This window comes from Cornus florida, unplaced genomic scaffold (assembly GCF_030987335.1).
Source record: "Cornus florida cultivar Cherokee Brave unplaced genomic scaffold, ASM3098733v1 CherokeeBrave_3.0.0_Hap2_Chr01, whole genome shotgun sequence".
NCBI lineage: Eukaryota > Viridiplantae > Streptophyta > Magnoliopsida > Cornales > Cornaceae > Cornus > Cornus florida.
In genome coordinates this window covers 100,795,907-100,817,472 of record NW_026775571.1, presented here as the reverse complement: position 1 = coordinate 100,817,472, position 21,566 = coordinate 100,795,907, and the positions used below count along the sequence as shown (strand labels likewise).

General features: G+C 33.5%; 1 protein-coding gene across 1 annotated transcript; it reads left to right on the top strand.

Annotated features, from left to right (window-relative positions):
* Positions 1-387: 387 nt before the first annotated feature.
* On the top strand, positions 388-20,349 carry LOC132309335 (cellulose synthase-like protein E6). The gene is made up of 8 exons (XM_059807655.1): positions 388-696; positions 1,037-1,358; positions 4,007-4,147; positions 17,994-18,125; positions 18,476-18,688; positions 18,805-19,032; positions 19,258-19,605; positions 19,699-20,349. The coding sequence occupies exons 1-8, from the start codon at positions 425-427 to the stop codon at positions 20,242-20,244; spliced, it is 2,202 nt and encodes a 733-aa protein (XP_059663638.1). The 5' UTR covers positions 388-424; the 3' UTR covers positions 20,245-20,349.
* Positions 20,350-21,566: the final 1,217 nt, after the last annotated feature.

The following is a 21,566-nucleotide window of genomic DNA, read 5'->3' as shown; positions in this document are numbered from 1 at the left end:
TTTACTACAGCGTGAGTATAACCTGACTCGTTACAGTAGAAGATCTTAGTCTGTGTTTCATACCAACAAAAGATTAATGGTAAATTACATTACTTCTTAAGCACTAATAAATTATAGTTATACATTTATTATTTTAACCTCATCAAAATTTTACCTATTGTGTTCAACAATATCCCCAAATTTTCTTATGGTTAGGTTTGGCAGCGTTGCTCTTTGTAAAATAGTAGAAATAGGAAAGAAAAAGAGAGTGGATAACATAGATAGGAAATATTTACTGTTTTGGGAAATATTTACTGTTTTCCTAGAAAATTTTACAGAAGTCACAAAACTGAAGTGGTTAAACTGGAGTGGTTCTCATGCAACTCTATTAAACAACCCCACCCCACCCTCTCTGTCTCTCCCTCACATACACAGAGGGAGAGAGATGGGAAAAGAAAGTTATTTTCCACTCTTTGAAACAAAGGCAGCAAAGGGACGCATCTTTCATCGACTGTATGTAGTATCAGTATGTATAAGCATATGTTTGATATGTTTCTATAGAGCCACTCGTTTACCAACACAAGGAGAAGTAGAAAGATGGACTTGGATTGGTATGTTCGTGGCCGAGCTCTGGTTCATTCTCTACTGGTTCATCACTCAATCCGTCCGATGGAGTCCCGTCTACCGTCACACCTTCAAAGACAGGCTCGCCCAAAGGTCTCTCTCCTCAATCTCCCCTCTGTGTATATGTATATACACACGTATATGTATATTTATGTGCGTAAAGCGGAATGAAAATACTATGACCTGTTTGGTTTGTCATCAGTTCTCAAAACTAAAAAAAAAAAAAGAAAATTTTGACAGTTCTATGCATATATATTTTAATCTGAATCGACCAAGCATAGTTTATACAATTTTCTGATTTTTAAGTTACAAAAAATAAACTATTGTTCGTTGACCTTAAGTAATTGAGAAAAAAGTTTGATTGTTATTGCTGTATATTTATGTGCGTGTTTTGCTTATATTATATTTACGTATGTGTTGTAAATTGCAACAGATACGAGAAGGTTTTGCCCGGGGTGGACATATTTGTGTGCACTGCTGATCCTATAATAGAGCCACCAATAATGGTGATCAACACTGTCCTCTCCATGGCGGCTTATGACTACCCACCGGAAAAGTTGAGCGTCTATCTTTCCGATGATGGCGGCTCCGAGTTGACGTTCTATGCTCTTTTAGAGGCTTCTCGCTTCTTCAAACACTGGCTGCCATATTGCAGGGAATTCAAAATAGAACCGCGGGCACCTGCAGCTTATTTTTCCACCGTTGGTGAACCACGAGAAGGTAGTTCCATGGCTGAAGAATGGTCCTCCATCAAGGTACGAAAACTAAATTTATTTTATGGTCCTCTTACTAGTATTAGATGGTCTTCAAAAAATACTAAGAATCTATTGTTTTTTAATTATGTTATAAAAAGTTTCAAATCATTATATTTTGGGCACTACATGAGAAGTCGAAAAAGAATTTACAATCACAATAATTATGTGGATATGAATTTAATTCTGTTTCACGTCGACAGTCACGTGAGTCTACAATCATATGAAAAGACCTAATCATGGAAGCGACAAGTACATTTGATTTTTTTTTTTTTTAATTATTAATCTTTTTGTTGTTGAAATTTTTATATATATATTTCCTTTTAAATCCAAGCTTGTTTTATCATCCTCTCATTTATCATCCGAGTATATGCATATATGGCACCACTTTGGTTGTTATTAACCATTGACATCAAATTTGGCAGTGTCCAAATCAACAGTGGGGCCGTTTATAAAGAAAAAATGGTACCACTTTAGCTTGATGGACCAACTGATGAAATTTGTCCTTATTCTACAAAAATGTTATGGACCATAACAATTTACGTACCACAAGAAAATACCACATGCTCCAACAATTAATCTAAAATCATCTCTTTTGGAAATAATTTTTTTTTTGATCCAACAAGTCATATCATTAATCATAGGTGACAGATATATATATATTTTTTTACTTCCTAAAATAGTAGACAAGGATTTCTATAAGAATAAACAAAGATAAGACTAACTTACGTGGCCACCGTGTCTATGTTAACTATAATAATCTTATAATTTTCTTTTATTTGGTTTCAAACTATAATTCACCAAAGTTCACATTTCTTAGTTTATATATATATATATATATATATATATATATATATATTTATATATATATATGATTAGGTGGATACTGACCTCACCGATAAATGCTCATTATGAAATTTGAACCACTCCCTTCCCCTATAAATGTTGATTATGAAATTTGAACCACTCACTTCTCTTTTGAGGGTGGAGAATTTATAAAAAAAATAAGTTTAATTTTACTGGCATCCCTTCAGGTTCGGCCAATTATTACTTTGAAATATCTTTCAAAAAACTCTATCATTCACACTTTAAATTACTTTTCCGTTACTAACACTGTTAAAATTACTAAAAATTTATATTTTGGGGAGAAGTCTGGGAAAAAAATTTACAATCACAATAATTATGTTGATACGGGTCTAATTCTGTTCCACGCCCACAGCCACCTGACTGCAAAATATTTCAAATATTTTGTTTTGAAAAAATTCTCACGAAAAAGTTGGTGAAGAGAATGCAAACAACTACCAACTTTTCTTTAGTTCACTTGTAAGTTATGGCCTATAATTTATTGAGTTGTGTGGACCAACTCTTTACGAAATTGCATGGCACATATCATCGCGATAATAATTGCATATCAAAACAAAATATTTGAAATATATCAAAGTTTTGTTACAAAAGTTTTGGTAATATCTCTGACAATGTTATTGGAAACGCTCAAAATCTCGGTTAGAAATTTTAATTTGCAATAGAAATTAAGATTTTGTTAGTTATTGAAGATCTTTTCAAGAGTTTTGAAAATAAAAATAATTTTTAAATTAATACAAAAAAACATAGTCATGGACACGACAAGTACATTTGATGTCAATCACAAAGAGATGATTTTATTTATATCAAAACAGTGAAGAGTTTTTTTTTGTTTACTCTTTTTGTTCTTGAAATATATATATATTTCATTTTAAATCCAAGCTTGTTTTATCATCCTCTCATTTGCCTTCCTAGTATATGTATATATGGCACCACTTTGGTTGTTTAGTTGTGAAGTGAATTATTGGACATTGATATCCAATTTGGCAGTGTCCAGATTCCAAATCAACATTGGGGGCCCTTTATAAAGAAAAAAGGCACCACTCTGCAAGTTTGTGGGTCCACAAATTGTTCACTGCCTGTCCTTTGCTTGATGTGATGAAATATGTCCTTATTCTACAAAAATGTTATGGATCATAACAATTTACGTACCACAAGAAAAAACCACATGGTCCAACAATTATTCTAAAATCATCTCTTTTGGGAATATGTTTTTTTTGGATTTTATATAAAACGTAATCATTCCTTTTTGAAATACTACAGATATGTAACCTAATAATATTTTTTTATTTTTTAAAATAGAAGATGATGGTTGGAGTTATGTAAGAATAAATGAATATAAGACTAACTTATGTAGTCACCGACTCACTCACTGTTGTCTATGTTAACTATGCTAATCTTATAATTTTTTTTTATTCGGTTTCAAATTATAATTCATCAAAGTTTACACTTCTTAGTTTTATATATATATATATATGATTAAGTACACACTTACATCACCTACAAATGTTCAGTAGTATGAAGTTTGAATTAATCACTTCTCCTTTGAGGGTAGAGAGCTTATTTCCGTCACAAAAATAAAATAAAAAATAAAAAATAAAAAATTCATACCAGCTAAACTAGTAGTAGGGTTTGCCTAGTGTTGAGGACAAGTAGTAATAATAATAATAATGGTGGTGGTGATAAAAAGAAGAGTATGTCTTGTATAATTGTATTATTTAGGGGTAGGTGTGTATTTGTGTGTGTGTGTGTAATTAATATATAACATTTTGTTTTCTACTACTTTATAGAAATTGTATGAAGAGATGAGGAAACGGATCGAGGATGCTACAAAGCTAGGCCGAATTGCAGATGAATTTCGGAAAGAGCACAAAGGATTTTATGAGTGGGACTTGCCCATAACCAAGCGGGATCACCACACCATTCTTCAAGTACTGTTTACTTTATTTATTTCATTATGATCAATTTCTAATTTTATAAAAATTAAACAATATATTCTCTCCATCTCAAAATTTTTGTATATTTTGTATTTTGAGATGTCTCAAAATACATATCTCATTTCAAAAATAGATAGTACTATTTTTTATATTATTTTTAAACTATCATTTTTTACTAAATAAATACACTAATTATGATGTACTCCTTTTGCCCCAAAAAAAAGTGTCCCTTTTCCAAATTTTTTTTTTTTTTTTTTTTTTTTGCAATAGATAGTATTATTTTATCTTTTTAAAAGAATATATTTAAAAATTCACTCTTATAAAGAAAATAAAAAAATAAGATAAAGTATAGAGACACCCCATGAGATTTGGGGTAAGGACAAGCAAATAAAAGTTAGCCTATTTTTAAACAACCACATCCCCTTGTGAAATTTACCATCTAAACAAAGCCTTAAAACATGTGAAAAGTCCATTTTACCCTTCACTAATATATATATTTTTAATTATAAAATATCAAAATATTAAATGACCAAATTACCCTTTTCATCTCTCTATCTCTCTATATACATCTATATATATCTTGCTGTCCTTTTACCCTTTTAAACAAAGACAGAAAAATCAGTTGCAAATCCATTTGAAATGGAAATCAGATCCTCAGGTTAAAAATATAAATGGTGAAACAAAAGAACGAAACATTGTTGTTTTGCCCAAATTTGGTTGCCTTAACCAGTACTATCCCAAATTTGGTAACCTTAACCAGTTGAGAGTGTTTGGGAATCCTTTGTTGTTCCGATGATTATGAAAAAGGTGGTTAAGTACTAAGGGCTGCAGTATGAAGTCCAGAGTGAAAGATGATATCAAGCCACAGACAGGTTTTCTTAATCAAACTTGCGAACAAAAACAGGAACCTCAACAGTTTCGTGACTGAAACTGGGGTTAGTATATCGACTGAATATATATATATCTATAGATACACATACACACACAACAGCCACCACCACTCCCAACCCAAACCCGAAAACTTCGGCCATGACACCCCCTCCACACTTTCCAACCATCGGTCCTACACTTTCCAACCATCGGTCAATAAGCGGCTCACCATCTTTGTGATACCCCTCGGATCCGAGACACGGGTTGATCAGGCCCAGGCCCAAACCCGAGGGATGTCAAACAATTAATATGTAGCCGAACACAGAATACAAGATAAAATAAGAAATAAAAATAATAAGCTGGAAGAGTGCTAACTGAAAATCCTTAAGATATAAATATTGAAATCCAAAAAATCCAAAACTCCATAAGTTTACAACTCGGGAATCCATCCATTGGACCCCTTATTAAAATTCTCCAAAAGATACTGAAATAATAAAAATAAAATCCAAAGCTAACATAGAGAAGATTCCTACATAATCGGAGGAATGAATAGCTGTATCTGCTCTGCACGTCCAAACTCTAACCCTGAAACTGATGAGCACCTGAAAAATAAAGAAATGGGTCAGGCCCACATACAATTCCTGATTTACTACAATCCAAACAGTAATCCGATACGCAGATACATCCTAAGAAGACTCAACAATATCTAAAGTAGTCCATATATGTATATAGTACACACTATAGGACGCTCGCTAGTCCAGTAGGTTTGTCTTAGTCTGAATAGAAGGCAACATGCGAATACGCACCCTAGGGTGGGCATGAGTACCTAAACCTACCAGGGAACAACACCTATGTCCAGTTATCTATCCTAGGCGATATACGCGCCCTAACCATGGTCATGAGACTCAAGCTCATTCCACGGCACCATATAATATATATATAAAGTCCGTACTCCTCCTAATACAGTATACCATCCATCTGTGTAGTGGTCTGATATATGTATAACAAATCCATCCTGAAATCCTAGTAGGTCATTCAATTCACAACTGATATGACACATGTAAATGATGGACTTAACCTTTATGATTAATCCATACCTTGATCCAAATTAGGTAGGACTTAATGTTGGAATTAGTCCATACCTAGTATGCCACCGTCCCATACCGGTACATACCATCCTCCAGTTAACAGAGTTGATAAAACAGTATTAGATAGTCATCAACCCAACTTCCAAATTATGCACAAACCAAATTAATCCATAATTATAAAACTTAGGCATTCAGTCCAGGCCTAGAAATTATATTCCAACCATTAAATTTGTTATTTATAAAACATAGCATTTACATCATGCAACAAGTCCACTAATTGATAAAATTAACTAATTTGTTATATCAATTTACTTCCAACCAAATATAGCTAATTCCAAGAATTTACTATGCTTAGAAAACTATGTAAATATAATTTAAACAGTATTAAACCAAGAAATCCAAATTACAGTCCGTTAAATGACAAACAAAGACATGCAATTTACTTATCCAACCATTACCATAACTGATGCAACCTATATTCCGTTTACACGATCAGTTAATTCCATCCATGCATACATTTGACTATACTTCTATAAGCTTGTATCACAACATAAACATGATTAGCAGTTTAAGATTTGGCAGAGGAAGCAAAATTCCAAAATCAGTAAACAACAGAAATTTAATTTCCATTCATCCTCTTACCAGTTTTCTATCTAAGCTCGGATTAATTCCATCCTCATTATTCGAATGTAGGCATGTCCCCCAACACTTTTATAAGTCTTAAAACTTAAGTCACAACCTTCAGTAGCTTTTAATTAATTTTAAAAAAACAAACCTCAGCCAAACGGACCACAAAAATGCAATTTCTAGACAGTTTTAGAGAGAGCAAGCTCTAGAAATTAAAAGAGCCTGCTCTTCTTTTATTCAGAGCCGGCTCTAGGCTCATTAGAGCCGGCCCTATCTTCTAGGAGCTGGCTCTAAGGGTTTTTCAGAGCCTGCTCCCCTTTCCCCTTAGCAGCTTCGTCCGTTTCATCGTCTTCTCTGATTTCTGTGAGTACCAGTTCTTGTAGTAAACTTTTAGTGCATGTTTTAAGGCCTAATTCGGTTCCAGATTGATTTTAAAACAATGATATACCTGTTGCCCAAGAATTGACTCTAGAGGGGGGGTGAATAGAGTCAATGCCAAACAATGGATAATTTTCGCAATATATAGAAATACAATTTCTATTCAACAATTTAAGTAATTATGCAATAATCAAGATATGAGATCAAGATATGGAATAAGCAATTAAAGCATAATTATAAGAGAGATAAGGGAAGAGAAATTGCAAACTACAATACGGCGATTTTTGCGAGGTTCGGAAACTCCTACTCCTCGGCTCAAGATCCCTCTTGAGACTTCCCAATCCAATATAGCTTCTCCTTGCGGGTGGAGAGCAAACCTTTACATGAAACAAGACCTTGCTTCTTTTCCTTGCTAGGAGAACACCCTTCTCCTAGGCTTCTTTTGGGTCATACCAACCCTTACAAGTTTGTAGAAAAGATTGTAATTGAAATACAAGATTGAATCTCTCTCAAGATAGATATACAAGTGCAAGCTCACAAGAAATATCTCTCAAAGATTGATGTACAAACTTTAGCTCTCAACTAGAGTATATATGAATATAAGTGAAGCTCAAACTCTATAAATGATATGAATGAGAGAAGATGATATAAGTGAACAATGTAAGCTTTTATAATCTCTCAAGTGAATAATAGAGCAAAAACTCTATGAAGATTAAAGCAAGAGCAAAAGCCCTTTTAATCTTTGCTAGAATCTCTCAAGATAGAATAAGAGTGAATGAGAGAGATAAGAAGATGAGAGAACAAAAGCTCTCTTGAAATGTAATATTATGTCTCTTAAAATGGTGGTCTTTTTTTTTTTTTTTTGCTTTAGCAAAATGAGCCTTCCTTATATAGACAGCCGTAGCTTAATATGTCTGTTAGAAGTAGTTGGAAGACTTAAATGCAGAAAAGTGCCGTTGTAGATTCATATATCTTAGAAGAGCCGGCTCTACAAAAAATTGGAGGAGGCTCCAATAAATGAGAGGCGGCTCCAATAACTGGGAGGCGGTTCCAATTCACAAAATGCATTCTACGACACACAATTTGGCTACTGGAGTGCAAAGAGGCGGCTCCTATAAAAATGAGAGGCGGCTCCAATAAAAATGGGAGGCGGCTCCAATAAAAATGAGAGGCGGCTCCAATAAAAATGGGAGGCGGCTCCAATTGATAAAATGTGCTTGCTTTAGTTTTCATGGAGGCAACACCTTGTTTTGGATTTTGATAGAAAATTGCATGACTTCAAATGGACATAACTCAGTCCATGAAACTCCAAATGAGGTGAAATTTAAGTCTAAATTTATTGCCTTGAAGTCAGCTTTCTAAATCCACTGGCCTTGCTCAAAAATTCCAAACACAAAAGAAGTTATGGCTATTTAAGTGCAACCTGGTTAGAATTTTCGCAGAGCAGAATCATGTATTTTGTGAAGCTCATATCTCAGTCATTTTTAATCCAATTTAGGTGAAATTTGAGTCTAAACTCAAGGGCTCGAAGTCAGCTTTCCAATGTTACTGGCCTTGTGTAAAAATTCCAACTACACAAATAGTTATAGCAGTTTTAGTGCAAGCTGGTCTAAAATTTTCTAGGCTGAAAATAGTTTCTTTTGAGATATCCATCTTTCTAGCACCTAGGATTTTGATGAATGATTCAATTTTGTTCAAGACCTATTTCTAAGAGTCTAGGGACATATGGAGATGATAAATTTCAAGTGCATTGTGTCCTAGAGTCATTTACCAAATTATGGCAACAAAGGCTTTAAAGATGAAATATTAAGTTCAATGCCTTTTCCTTTTCTTTCTAGACACCAAAGTAAATCTTATGATTAATGTGCATGGTCCTAGCATTTCTAGCTTAAGTTGTGAGTTCTTTCAAAGCTTATACAAGCTTGAACTAACCCTTTCTTAGCAAAGACTTCATATGACAATATCTATGAATGAAGTGCAAAGTCTATTACTAAGGATATAGGAATATGTGAATGATGATAATATGCATGATCCTATAGAGATGAGCTTCAAATGGATTCATAAATACTTTGACATTGAATCCAAAACACTCACCATCCTATCTATCCCTTTTCTTCATGCATTGTCCATGATCGTTTAGGCTTGAGATAGTATTGCTTTCTTTCTTCCTTTGAGTTGCTTTCTTGCTCATTGAAGTTCAAGCTATCTTTGGACATTGCATTTTGTTCCTTGCAACTTCATGTCTTCATTGTATCCATTTCTTTCCTTGATGTGATCTTGAATAATGGAATACTTTGAATGATCTTTAGTGCTTCATTGAGGTCATTCTTTGAATGTGAATAATCTATATAACACTCAATGTAAACATTAGTCCTTAAACACCATTAATGGTTTGTTATCATCAAAACACCTAGATTGTCATTGGATGAAATCCTTAAGGTCAACAATCTCCCCCTTTTTAATGATGACAAAACATTGATGTGTTCATAAGCAAATGGAGTAGCTTTTGAAACATGCTCCCCCTATCAAAGTGCATTCATTGAACATGGCATGCTTGATATATCACTATAAAATGGCATGCTTGATATATCATTATAAAATGGCATACTTGATATATCATAAATCATTTTAGATCATTTAACACATCACATTTCTCTCCCCCTTTGGCATCTCAAAAAGGTGGGAGGTCAAGACATCTTCTTTTAGTATTGATCATTTAGTATAGAGAATTGACATGGTGACGTAATGATAATCAAGAAATGGCAATAGTAGTTGTTACTATAATATGTTTTAGAATGAAACATATAAGCAATTATATCATAAGAGGCCAATTTCATTGACAACATGAGTTCGAATCATCATTTAAGGTTCATGTCATATACAAAAGTATACATAATCAAACGTGAAACAAAAATGAAGCATAAACTAGAATAAGCCTAAAGGCAAACAACCTTTTAGAGGCAAATTTTAGAACTCAAGACTACTTCTACCCTAATATATTTCTTCACATTTGATATCCTCAAGAAAGAGGGAAATATCATCAAAATCATGAAAGTTCATAGGAATGAATATAATGACCAATAAGTCATTTTAAGACATGTTTAACAAAAAAAGGTAAGTCCTTTAAGCTGAGTATAACATGTAATGTTTATACATAAGAGATTATTGATAATCTCCCCCTATGAACATGCTCCCATCATATATTATTCAATGATTGTCCAACTAATGGAACAATGAAGCAATGACATAACGTGATAAGATAGAGAGTTGAATCATGCTAGCAAATTCAAATCACATAATCCAAAACAAGCCACTTTTTATGAAAATCTTCATATAAACATTTTAAGATGAGTATCATGATGAGATTATCATAACAAATAATTATGCCTAAGGGTAATCATAATTATGCCAATTGTTATCAAGAATGACCCATAATACCTACTATGATATAGATTTTCATAGTATAAGAGCAAAGTAAAAAAAAAACATAACAAAAAAATTGGTTTCTCTAGCAAGCCATTATAGAATATTCACCAATGATTGATTAAAGTGATGAAAACTTCAACAATTTTAAGGAATGCATTATAAATTCCTATTCTTACTTCTCATGAAATGGCTCTTCAAAGAAGATTTTATCCTTGAGGATCTTAACAGAGGACTAATTTGATTTCTCGTTATCTCAAGTCCATATAAACATTTTTAAGTCTGAAAAACCTCATTTCATATATGTAAGAAGTGATACCAATAAAATGTAAATACGCAATTAGAATCACAAAAGCATATAAATTCAATAGAACCTTGCAACACACTGCCCAAATGAACCATAAACAACACATGTTTATAACTTATTCAAAGATAAATTCAAAACAGATGGGGTTTGATAATAAACTTTATGCAATATGTCTCTAAAATTTGATCTATATATAATGAATTAATAGATTAAACAAAAGACACATGGTAGTTTCTGCATAAATACTAGAAATTTGGAATTTTCAAAAGGTAATTGAAACCATAGATTAAGCAATTCTCATTAGAATGAGTCTTTTATATGTGAGAGAGAAAAGCTACAGTGTGTACCAAGGTTTAGTGAATGATGGATTAAAAGTGATGAATTTCAAAAATTAATCACTGAAGGTTCATCTAAAAAGCTAGAACACAAGAACTTTAAAGGAAATTTGATGAAAGAAACTTACTTGTGAAGATGCCCAAGAAAGATGAAATGTTGCTTAGCCAAAATGCTCTTGCCGAGGTATTAAAATGAGGGACAATGGATTGGAGCCGGCTCATGGGAAATTGGAGCCGGCTCAAGAGCTTTTTGGAGCCGGCTCTTGATTTTTGGAGCCGGCTCTTGATGAGCTTTGAGAGATCCCGAGAGTTAGGACTTGGATGCAGGTTTTGGGGAACCGGCTCATGAAATTTGGTGATCCGGCTCTAGAGATACCGAGAGTTAGGATTTGTGATTTTCTTGGATGCAGGTTGGAGAGGCGGCTCTTGAATGAGATGATCCGGCTCTTGTTTTCTATAGAGGCGGCTCTTATTTAGATTGGAGCCGGCTCTGCTGCTGCTACTTCACTGCATGACATTCTGCTCTATGATCATTCCAATTTCTCTTCTGAGTAGACAGAATCTCTCCTCTTGGAGTGGTTTTGTGAAGATGTCAGCTAATTGCCGTGGTGTTAACTTCATTAGCTTGGGAGTTGTTTCTCAATGTGATGCATCCTTTCCATTTTGTGATTGAGAAATTCTTGGCATAATATTTCTTTTGTGCTCTAGGCACCAACTTGAGAATCCACTTGTCCTTGCCCTTGAAGTTGTTCCCAAGAGTGATGCTTCCTTCATAATCCTTAATTGATGCCCTTAAGTAACCCTATAAGAAAGGGTTGCATATTCTTCTTTTGGTACCCAAATTTTCTTGGGTCCATATAAGTTAGGCAATGGAACATAAGTTCCTTTTGGAACCCAAATCTTCTTTGACCTCAACTTCTTTCTAAATGGACAATCATGAATCTTATGTCCTAATCTTTTACAATAATTGCATTTAGAGGTTTGGGTACCACTCTTGACAAAATAGTCATACAAAGGCCTTTTTATTCTTAACAAACATGCATCTTTAATGTGAGGATTATATTGTATCTCATTTTTGAAAAAGACATCTCTTTGATTTCTAAGTATAGTACTCAAATTCTCTTTTCCTTTGGTAAGCTTTGCTAACATGTCATTTTGATCATGAATTATTTTCTTTAAAGACTCATTTTCGGGAATAAGATCAATTGATGAAGATTCTTTAGAAAATACACATTTCATTTCATTTTTCAATGACTCAATTTCAATTTGAATCTTTTCTAATTTTTGCACAAGATGATGATTTTCCTTTTTCAAAAAGTCATTTTCCATTTGAATTTTTTCATGTCTTTGAAGGAGATCATGGTTTTCCTTTTTAAAGGAAGCACATTTCACAAGCATGTTTTCTAACACACCTTGTAATTCTTTAAATGCATCAAGTAATTTATTGTGCTCATCCACTAACTCATTATAGGAAATATTTACATCAAAATCATCATAGTTAGAATTTATCTCATCTTTGTCGGCCATGAGACAAAGATTAACCACCTCTTTTATGCAACTTACTTCTTTGCTAGAAGCTTGGAGGTCTATACTCTTCTTTTGCATTGCTTCATTTTCTTCACTATAGGAATAAGAGTAAGTTCTACTAAGAAAGTTCAAATGATTAGTAATGTTAGTAGAACTAGAATGCATCTCACTACTTGATTCATTTTCATTTATGATGGAAGACACGTCTTTTTCAATAAGCATAGGCATATATGATTCCTTACCATGAATTGATCCTCCATATGCTAATTCAAGTGAGTTCCAAATTTCTTTAGCCGTTTTACAAAAGATAATCTTGTTGAACTCATTTTTGATTAATGCACAATAAAGATAACATGTGGCTAAAGCATTACATTGAACTAATCTATGATCATTTTCATCCCATTCACTTTTTGATTTAGGATTTTCATTCCCTTCAATAACTTTGGTTGGGATATGATCACCAATTTCAATAACTTTCCATAAATCAATATCAATACTTCTTAGAAAGGCTTTCATTCTAATTTTCCAATAGATATAATCATTTCCATCAAAACAAGGAGGTTGATCATTGGGTTGTCCTTCTAAGTGGGTGATACTACCATTGTTGGCCATGATCGTACTCTAAGACGATTAAGTCCTTTAATTAGAGTTAGGCTCTGATACCAATTGTTGCCCAAGAATTGACTCTAGAGGGGGGATGAATAGAGTCAATGCTAAACAATGGATAATTTTCGCAATATATAGAAATACAATTTCTATTCAACAATTTAAGTAATTATGCAATAATCAAGATATGAGATCAAGATATGGAATAAGCAATTAAAGCATAATTATAAGAGAGATAAGGGAAGAGAAATTGCAAACTACAACACGGCGATTTTTGCGAGGTTCGGAAACTCCTACTCCTCGGCTCAAGATCCCTCTTGAGACTTCCCAATCCAATATAGCTTCTCCTTGCGGGTGGAGAGCAAACCTTTACATGAAACAAGACCTTGCTTCTTTTCCTTGCTAGGAGAACACCCTTCTTCTAGGCTTCTTTGGGTCACACCAACCCTTACAAGTTTGTAGAAAAGATTGTAATTGAAATACAAGATTGAATCTCTCTCAAGATAGATATACAAGTGCAAGCTCACAAGAAATATCTCTCAAAGATTGATGTACAAACTTTAGCTCTCAACTAGAGTATATATGAATATAAGTGAAGCTCAAACTCTATAAATGATATGAATGAGAGAAGATGATATAAGTGAACAATGTAAGCTTTTATAATCTCTCAAGTGAATAATAGAGCAAAAACTCTATGAAGATTAAAGCAAGAGCAAAAGCCCTTTTAATCTTTGCTAGAATCTCTCAAGATAGAATAAGAGTGAATGAGAGAGATGAGAAGATGAGAGAACAAAAGCTCTCTTGAAATGTAATATTATGTCTCTTAAAATGGTGGTCTTTTTTTTTTTTTTGCTTTAGCAAAATGAGCCTTCCTTATATAGACAGCCGTAGCTTAATATGTCTGTTAGAAGTAGTTGGAAGACTTAAATGCAGAAAAGTGTCATTGTAGATTCAAATATCTTAGAAGAGCCGGCTCTATAAAAAATTGGAGGAGGCTCCAATAAATGGGAGGCGGCTCCAATAACTGGGAGGCGGCTCCAATTCACAAAATGCATTATACGACACACAATTTGGCTACTGGAGTGCAAAGAGGTGGCTCATATAAAAATGAGAGGCGGCTCCAATAAAAATGGGAGGCGGCTCCAATAATTGGGAGGCGGCTCCAATAAAAATGAGAGGCGGCTCCAATTGATAAAATGCGCTTGCTTTAGTTTTCATGGAGGCAACACCTTGTTTTGGATTTTGACAGAAAATGGCATGACTTCAAATGGACATAACTCAGTCCATGAAACTCCAAATGAGGTGAAATTTAAGTCTAAATTTATTGCCTTGAAGTCAGCTTTCTAAATCCACTGGCCTTGCTCAAAAATTCCAAACACAAAAGAAGTTATGGCTATTTAAGTGCAACCTGGTCAGAATTTTCGCAGAGCAGAATCATGTATTTTGTGAAGCTCATATCTCAGTCATTTTTAATCCAATTTAGGTGAAATTTGAGTCTAAACTCAAGGGCTCGAAGTCAGCTTTCCAATACCACTGGCCTTGTGTAAAAATTCCAACTACACAAATAGTTATAGCAGTTTTAGTGCAAGCTGGTCTGAAATTTTCTAGGCTGAAAATAGCTTCTTTTGAGATATCCATCTTTCTAGCACCTAGGACTTTGATGAATGATTCAATTTTGTTCAAGACCTATTTCTAAGAGTCTAGGGACATATGGAGATGATAAATTTCAAGTGCATTGTGTCCTAGAGTCATTTACCAAATTATGGCAACAAAGGCTTTAAAGATGAAATATTAAGTTCAATGCATTTTCCTTTTCTTTCTAGACACCAAAGTAAATCTTATGATTAATGTGCATGGTCCTAGCATTTCTAGCTTAAGTTGTGAGTTCTTTCAAAGCTTATACAAGCTTGAACTAACCCTTTCTTAGCAAAGACTTCATATGACAATATCTATGAATGAAGTGCAAAGTCTATTACTAAGGATATAGGAATATGTGAATGATGATAATATGCATGATTCTATAGAGATGAGCTTCAAATGGATTCATAAATACTTTGACATTGAATCCAAAACACTCACCATCCTATCTACCCCTTTTCTTCATGCATTGTCCATGATCGTTTAGGCTTGAGGTAGTATTGCTTTCTTTCTTCCTTTGAGTTGCTTTCTTGCTCATTGAAGTTCAAGCTATCTTTGGACATTGCATTTTGTTCCTTGCAACTTCATGTCTTCATTGTATCCATTTCTTTCCTTGATGTGATCTTGAATAATGGAATACTTTGAATGATCTTTAGTGCTTCATTGAGGTCATTCTTTGAATGTGAATAATCTATATAACACTCAATGTAAACATTAGTCCTTAAACACCATTAATGGTTTGTTATCATCAAAACACCTAGATTGTCATTGGATGAAATCTTTAAGGTCAACAATACCATCAAACTTAAATTGAAAACGAAACACTACATAACGGAGCTAGGTTATAGAACTACAGTTCCTTTACTATCTTTCTGAAGCAACGAAGAACAGGTTAAATTTCATGAGTTTAAACATTAATTAAACATGTATAAAGGTTATACTTAAGCCTTAGTTTAATTCCTGGAGTCTTCCTAAACATACACAGAACACAGATTAAAGAGATAGAGAAGAACAAGACTTGCCTTGAGTTTCAGACTTTGAAATTCTAATTCCACAGTTTATGTAGTCTTCCTTGAACTGCTCTGCCAATTCCCTAAGTTCACGCTCTGTTTCTTAGCAGCCCTTGGTGATACAGACGTAGCTTTATGTTTTCTAAAACCCTAAACCCCAGTATGCTTATATTTATAGGTGAAACCTGATAACCCTAAGTCCATAAAGATATAACTCGGCCCATAGGTACCTAGGTTATAATCAACGTCGGCTACCCATGTAAATTTTAAACCTAACTTACGTTAAGTAAATAAATTCAAAAATGAAAACACTTAATTAATAACAATTCTATCAGGTAATTAACCAAATAACACAATTTAATGAAATTAAGGCCAAATAAATAATTAAAACAGTTAACTCAAATAATCAAGCAATTTAAAAAAAAATTAACATTTAAATAAGACAATTAAGTCAAGTAACTAATTAAAACACTTAACAAATAATTCCTATTAAATAGTCAAATTAATCAATTAATTCAACTAATCACACATAATCAAATAAAATGCAGTTAAATAATAAAATTAAAAACCCAGGAATATCCTTTTAAACTAGGGGTATTACAATCTTCAACGGCAATTGATGTATCGCTCGCTGCGAGGCTCTGTTGCGGTCGATCCGTGGGTATAGATTTGATCGGGCTTCATTTTTTTGGGGCTCTGTTGCGGTGTAGAATCCGTCGCAGTCTTGAAGCCACCGTCTCATCTCACATCGCCGTTTCCATCTTGAAGCCACTGTCTCACATTGTCGTCGTCGTGGGTTAGGTCAAGATCAGGCTCCAATTTGAGCGTCGTCGTGGGTTAGATCAAGATCATGCTCCACTTTTCGGTAGTTCTGTCTTCCTTGCTCGTTACCGTGATGAATTGATGATGATGATGATGATATTGAGGGATGATGATGATATATGTGTGTGCATGATTTGTGGCGGTGGTGATGATATATGTGAGTGAGTGTATGTGCCGTGTGTCTATACAGATAATATATATATATATATATATATATATATATATATATATATATATATATTATATTAGTAGTTGTTTAAGTTTAGGGTTTGAAAGAGAGGAAATAGAAGAAAAGGGTAAGGATATTTAAGTCAATTGTATTTGTCAATTTTATATTAAAGGGTAATAAAGTCAATTTATCATTTTCGAGTGTCTTTGTCCATTTTATCAAACTTCAGGGAGTGTGATTGTCCAAAAGTAGGATAACTTTTATCTAACTGTCTTTATACCAAACCTTAGGAAGTATTAGTGTACTTTACTCAAAAAAAATATTAAAAACTCACTACCATACAAAGTTGGATTCCTCAAATAGGCCAAAAATTTTAGAACAAAGGGAATATATATTATGATTGTTCTTCCTCATTCAAAATAAATAAATTCATCCCCTCAAAACAATATTAATAATAATAAATAAATAATAAAACCAAAGTCCACATTATGCTTAATTAAGGCTGCGTTTAGTAAAGAGAAACGTTTCTTATTTTCTGTTGTCAACCTCTAAAAAGGCAAAACGAAAATAAAAATCGCGTTTAATAAAATGTTTTTCTTTTTCTATAACAGAAAACGTTTTCAATTTTTGTGAAGAAAAGAGAAAATATCAAAATGATATTTCTTATGTTTTCGATACTGTAACAGAAAAACGTTTTTACTAATATTAATGCACATGCACTATTCATTTCAAATAAAATTCATATTATTTGTGTTATATACCAAGTTGCATATTAAATGTTAATAAATATATATATATAAATATCATTTTATTAAATATCATTTTTGTTTTTTATTTTCACTAAAGAAAATAATAAGTGTTATTAAATATCATTTTTGTTTTTTATTTTCACTAAAGAAAATAAAATTATGTTTTTACTTTCTTAAAAATAAAATTATGTTTTTACTGTAAAAATAAAAAACGTGAACGAAAACATTATTAAATGCATTCTAATTTACAACCATGTTTTATGTTATGGGTGCTTTTGTCAAATCCCAAAGATATTAATTGATGGAAGAGACTCTAAAGCTGTGGACATTGAAGGACAACCTTTGCCGACATTGGTATACTTGGCTCGTGAGAAAAGACCTCAATACCACCACAACTTCAAAGCAGGAGCCATGAATGCCCTGGTAAGCTAATAGTACACAATTTTAATGATAAATAGCACGGGAGTTAGATATATTTGAATTTTTTTTTTTTTTATTTTATTTATGACAGTCATCTCTCATTTGCATAAATATAGTATGTCAGGACTTTCAAACTCTTTGTCCATCACTTAATACACATCCCTACTTGCATTTATCTATTTTAGTAACTTTTTCATGCGAATACAAAAACATGCCATTTAGTCATACATAATACATATATTTCATAAACTCAATGTAGTCACAAATTCGTGTATCATTAGTAGTCTTTGTTTTTTTTTCTTTTCCATTTCCCATAATGATGATTGTCATTGTTGTTATAATTCAATGAATAGATAAGGGTGTCATCAAGGATAAGCAATGCTCCGATTATCCTTAATGTGGACTGCGACATGTATTCGAACAATTCGAAATCAGTGAGAGAAGCAATGTGTTTTTTCATGGATGAAGAGAAAGGTCACCAGATTGCTTATGTTCAGTTTCCACAAGTGTTTGATAACCTCACAAAGAATGATATTTATAGTAGTTCTTTGAGGGTAATCTCTAAGGTAATTAACAAGAGCTCTAGTTTCATAATACTCAAACCCCAAAGTTTTCAAGTTTTTATTCATAAATGGTAAGAGGATTTTACATGTTTCCTACACTGAGAAACTTGTGGTTGAAGGTGGAGATGGCAGGTTTGGATGGTAATGGAGGGTCTTTCTATATCGGTAGTGGTTGCTTTCACCGGAGAGACAGTCTGTCTGGGAAGAAGTACGACAAGGAATGTAAAGCTGAGTGGAAAACACAAATTTATCATATGAAGGTTGAAGAAAGTGCAAATGTGCTTGAAGAGGCATCCAAAGTTCTTGCAAGTTGTACCTATGAAGAGAATACTCTATGGGGAAACGAGGTCTCTCTCTCTCTCTCTCTCTCTTCCTCTTCCTCTCAAACTCGGATCTCTCCTGTGCACTGGGAGGGTGGAGATCACTCCAGAGGAAGTGCACCCCGATTTCCATTTTTCTCACGTGTACAGAACTATCCAGTGCATAGAAGGAGATCCAAGTTCTTTTTCTTCCTCTCTCTCTCTCACACACACACAATCACACATATTGAAATCATATATGTTGATATGCAGATGGGATTGATGTATGGATGTCCAGTAGAAGATATAATTACGGGATTGGTAATACAATGTAGAGGCTGGAAACCGGTCTATTTTAATCCAAGAAGGGATGGTTTTTTAGGACTTGCACCAGTAACACTATTGCAGTCACTAATACAATATAAGAGATGGTCAGAAGGTCATTTTCAGATTTTTCTCTCCAAGCACTGCCCTTTTGTGTATGGATATAGAAGGATCCCTCTAATACTTCAAATGTCTTATTGTTGCTACATGGGTTGGGCTCCAAGTTGCTTGGCTACACTATACTACGTTGCCGTCCCTCCTCTTTGTACCCTTGGAGGCATCTCCTTGTTCCCAAAGGTATGCTCCTCAAACTTCTAAAACATATACTTACATAATTTGTATAGTTGTAGAACGTATACTTATTTAAGAATTTAATCTTCTTGTGCCAAGTTATCGAGCCATTGGATTCTTCCATTTGCATGTGCTATCGTCGCAAAATACATATATAGCTATGCAGAGTTCCTCTGGTGTGGAGGTGGATCTCAAGAATGGTGGAATGATCAGAGGATGTGGTTGTTCAAAAGATTAACTTCCTACTTGTTCGGCTTCTCGGAATCAATCTTAAAGGTGTTAGGCTTCACCAGCTCAGGTTTTGTGGTCACCGCGAAGGTGGCTGACGAGGAAGTGTCCCAGAGATACGAGCAAGGGCTCATGGAGTTCGGTGCCCCTTCCCCAATGTTCACCGTTATAGCAACACTGGCACTGGTCAACCTGTTCGGTTTTGTTTGGGTGGTAAAGAAGGTCATTTGGGATTTGCAAACTCAGTTTTTAGATCAATTTGCACTACAGATACTGCTATGTGCCCTACTGGTTCTCATCAACCTGCCTGTATTCCAAGGACTCTTCTTCCGAAAGGACAATGGCCGTATGCCGAATTCTGTCACGTACCAATCAATTATTGTAGCTACACTTGCTCATTTAGTAGCCTTGTATTAGATTTTTATCACTGCAGACCATAATCTCTACTAAAATTATGTACCTAGATTTGAATATATGGTTTCAAAATATTTCCTACAAAAGTAAAATCTATGTCTTTGAGTATTACTTGTCTTTTGCTTCAAGTCAGAATTGGCTAAACAAAGTAGGAACCAACTTGGTGTATTTGTCTGCACTAAGCTCTCAAATAATTGAAGATCAATATTATAAATCATATAAGAAATAATTAAGCTAAAGATCTAGATGTTAATTATTAAATTTGCCCATGAATTAAAAGAGTCAATGATCAGACAAAAGTAATCGCAGAGCTTTCGCATGCTCTTTCTGTTGGGAAACGTGCTAGTTTTAAAAACTTTTCGAGAGATTTTGATTCATAGATCTTGATTCATCACATAGAGACAAGTTTTATGCAAAAATAAAATATGATATAGCATTCAATTACCAGATTGAATACTTACATCAAAAGTCTTAGTAAACCTTTAAAACTTTCCTCTAAAGTGAATGTTCTCACTTATTGTAGATCCCTTAACAAAATGTCTTTTCCTTGGATCTCCATCTTCTTGGTAATTGTTTTGCCTTTAGGAATCACTCATATGCCTCTATGAATGACCTTGGAAAAATAGACTTGTGGGAGCCTCCATTAGATAAGAACATAAACCCTAATTTTTTAGAGAGAAAAAATATTTTTCTTTTTCCTTCTACAAAAAAACACCCTAAAAATATACATAGACCATGTATATTTATAAGTAATATAAAGGTAAAGAAAAGGAAACAATTAATCCTTCTCAATCTCTAATTCACATGTCTCAAATCTAATATGATTTCAATATCAAGTTGAGTAATGAGTGAGAATCCATTGGGCCTATTATTTTATTGACTACAATGAATTAATAATTGGCCCGGTTCATGGACCCAATTCAATTAATTCATAAATTAATTTCTACTCCACTAAAAGAAATTAATTGAACTCCAATTAAATAATAAATAACCTCTAAGTCAATATTGCACTTTGACCCCTCTGTGTATAATTAGCTATCGGATAAATAAAGCCATCAATTTAACTACTTAATTAATATATTTATTTTGGTACCTTTAATTATTTCTGGCTCGATCACAATAAAACATTTGTTTGACAAAAATAATAATTTAAATAAATAAATATATAATAAATCATTTTGTCTAAAAACACATGAAGGCCTTCGAATTTACTTTGTGATCAACCATAATCAATACAAAATAAATACAAGTAGCAATGATACAAATATTGAAAATATAACCCTCTAACTATTAATTACATAACTACCCAAAGTGTCGGTCTAAGG

Bases quoted from the DNA above. Each gene is read 5' to 3' on its own strand.
- LOC132309335 (XM_059807655.1), top strand. From the start codon at position 425: ATGGGAAAAGAAAGTTATTTTCCACTCTTTGAAACAAAGGCAGCAAAG. The intron at 4,148-17,993 runs GTACTGTTTACT...CAAATCCCAAAG, and splicing joins ATCACCACACCATTCTTCAA to ATATTAATTGATGGAAGAGA. The intron at 18,689-18,804 runs GTAATTAACAAG...TTGTGGTTGAAG, and splicing joins CTTTGAGGGTAATCTCTAAG to GTGGAGATGGCAGGTTTGGA.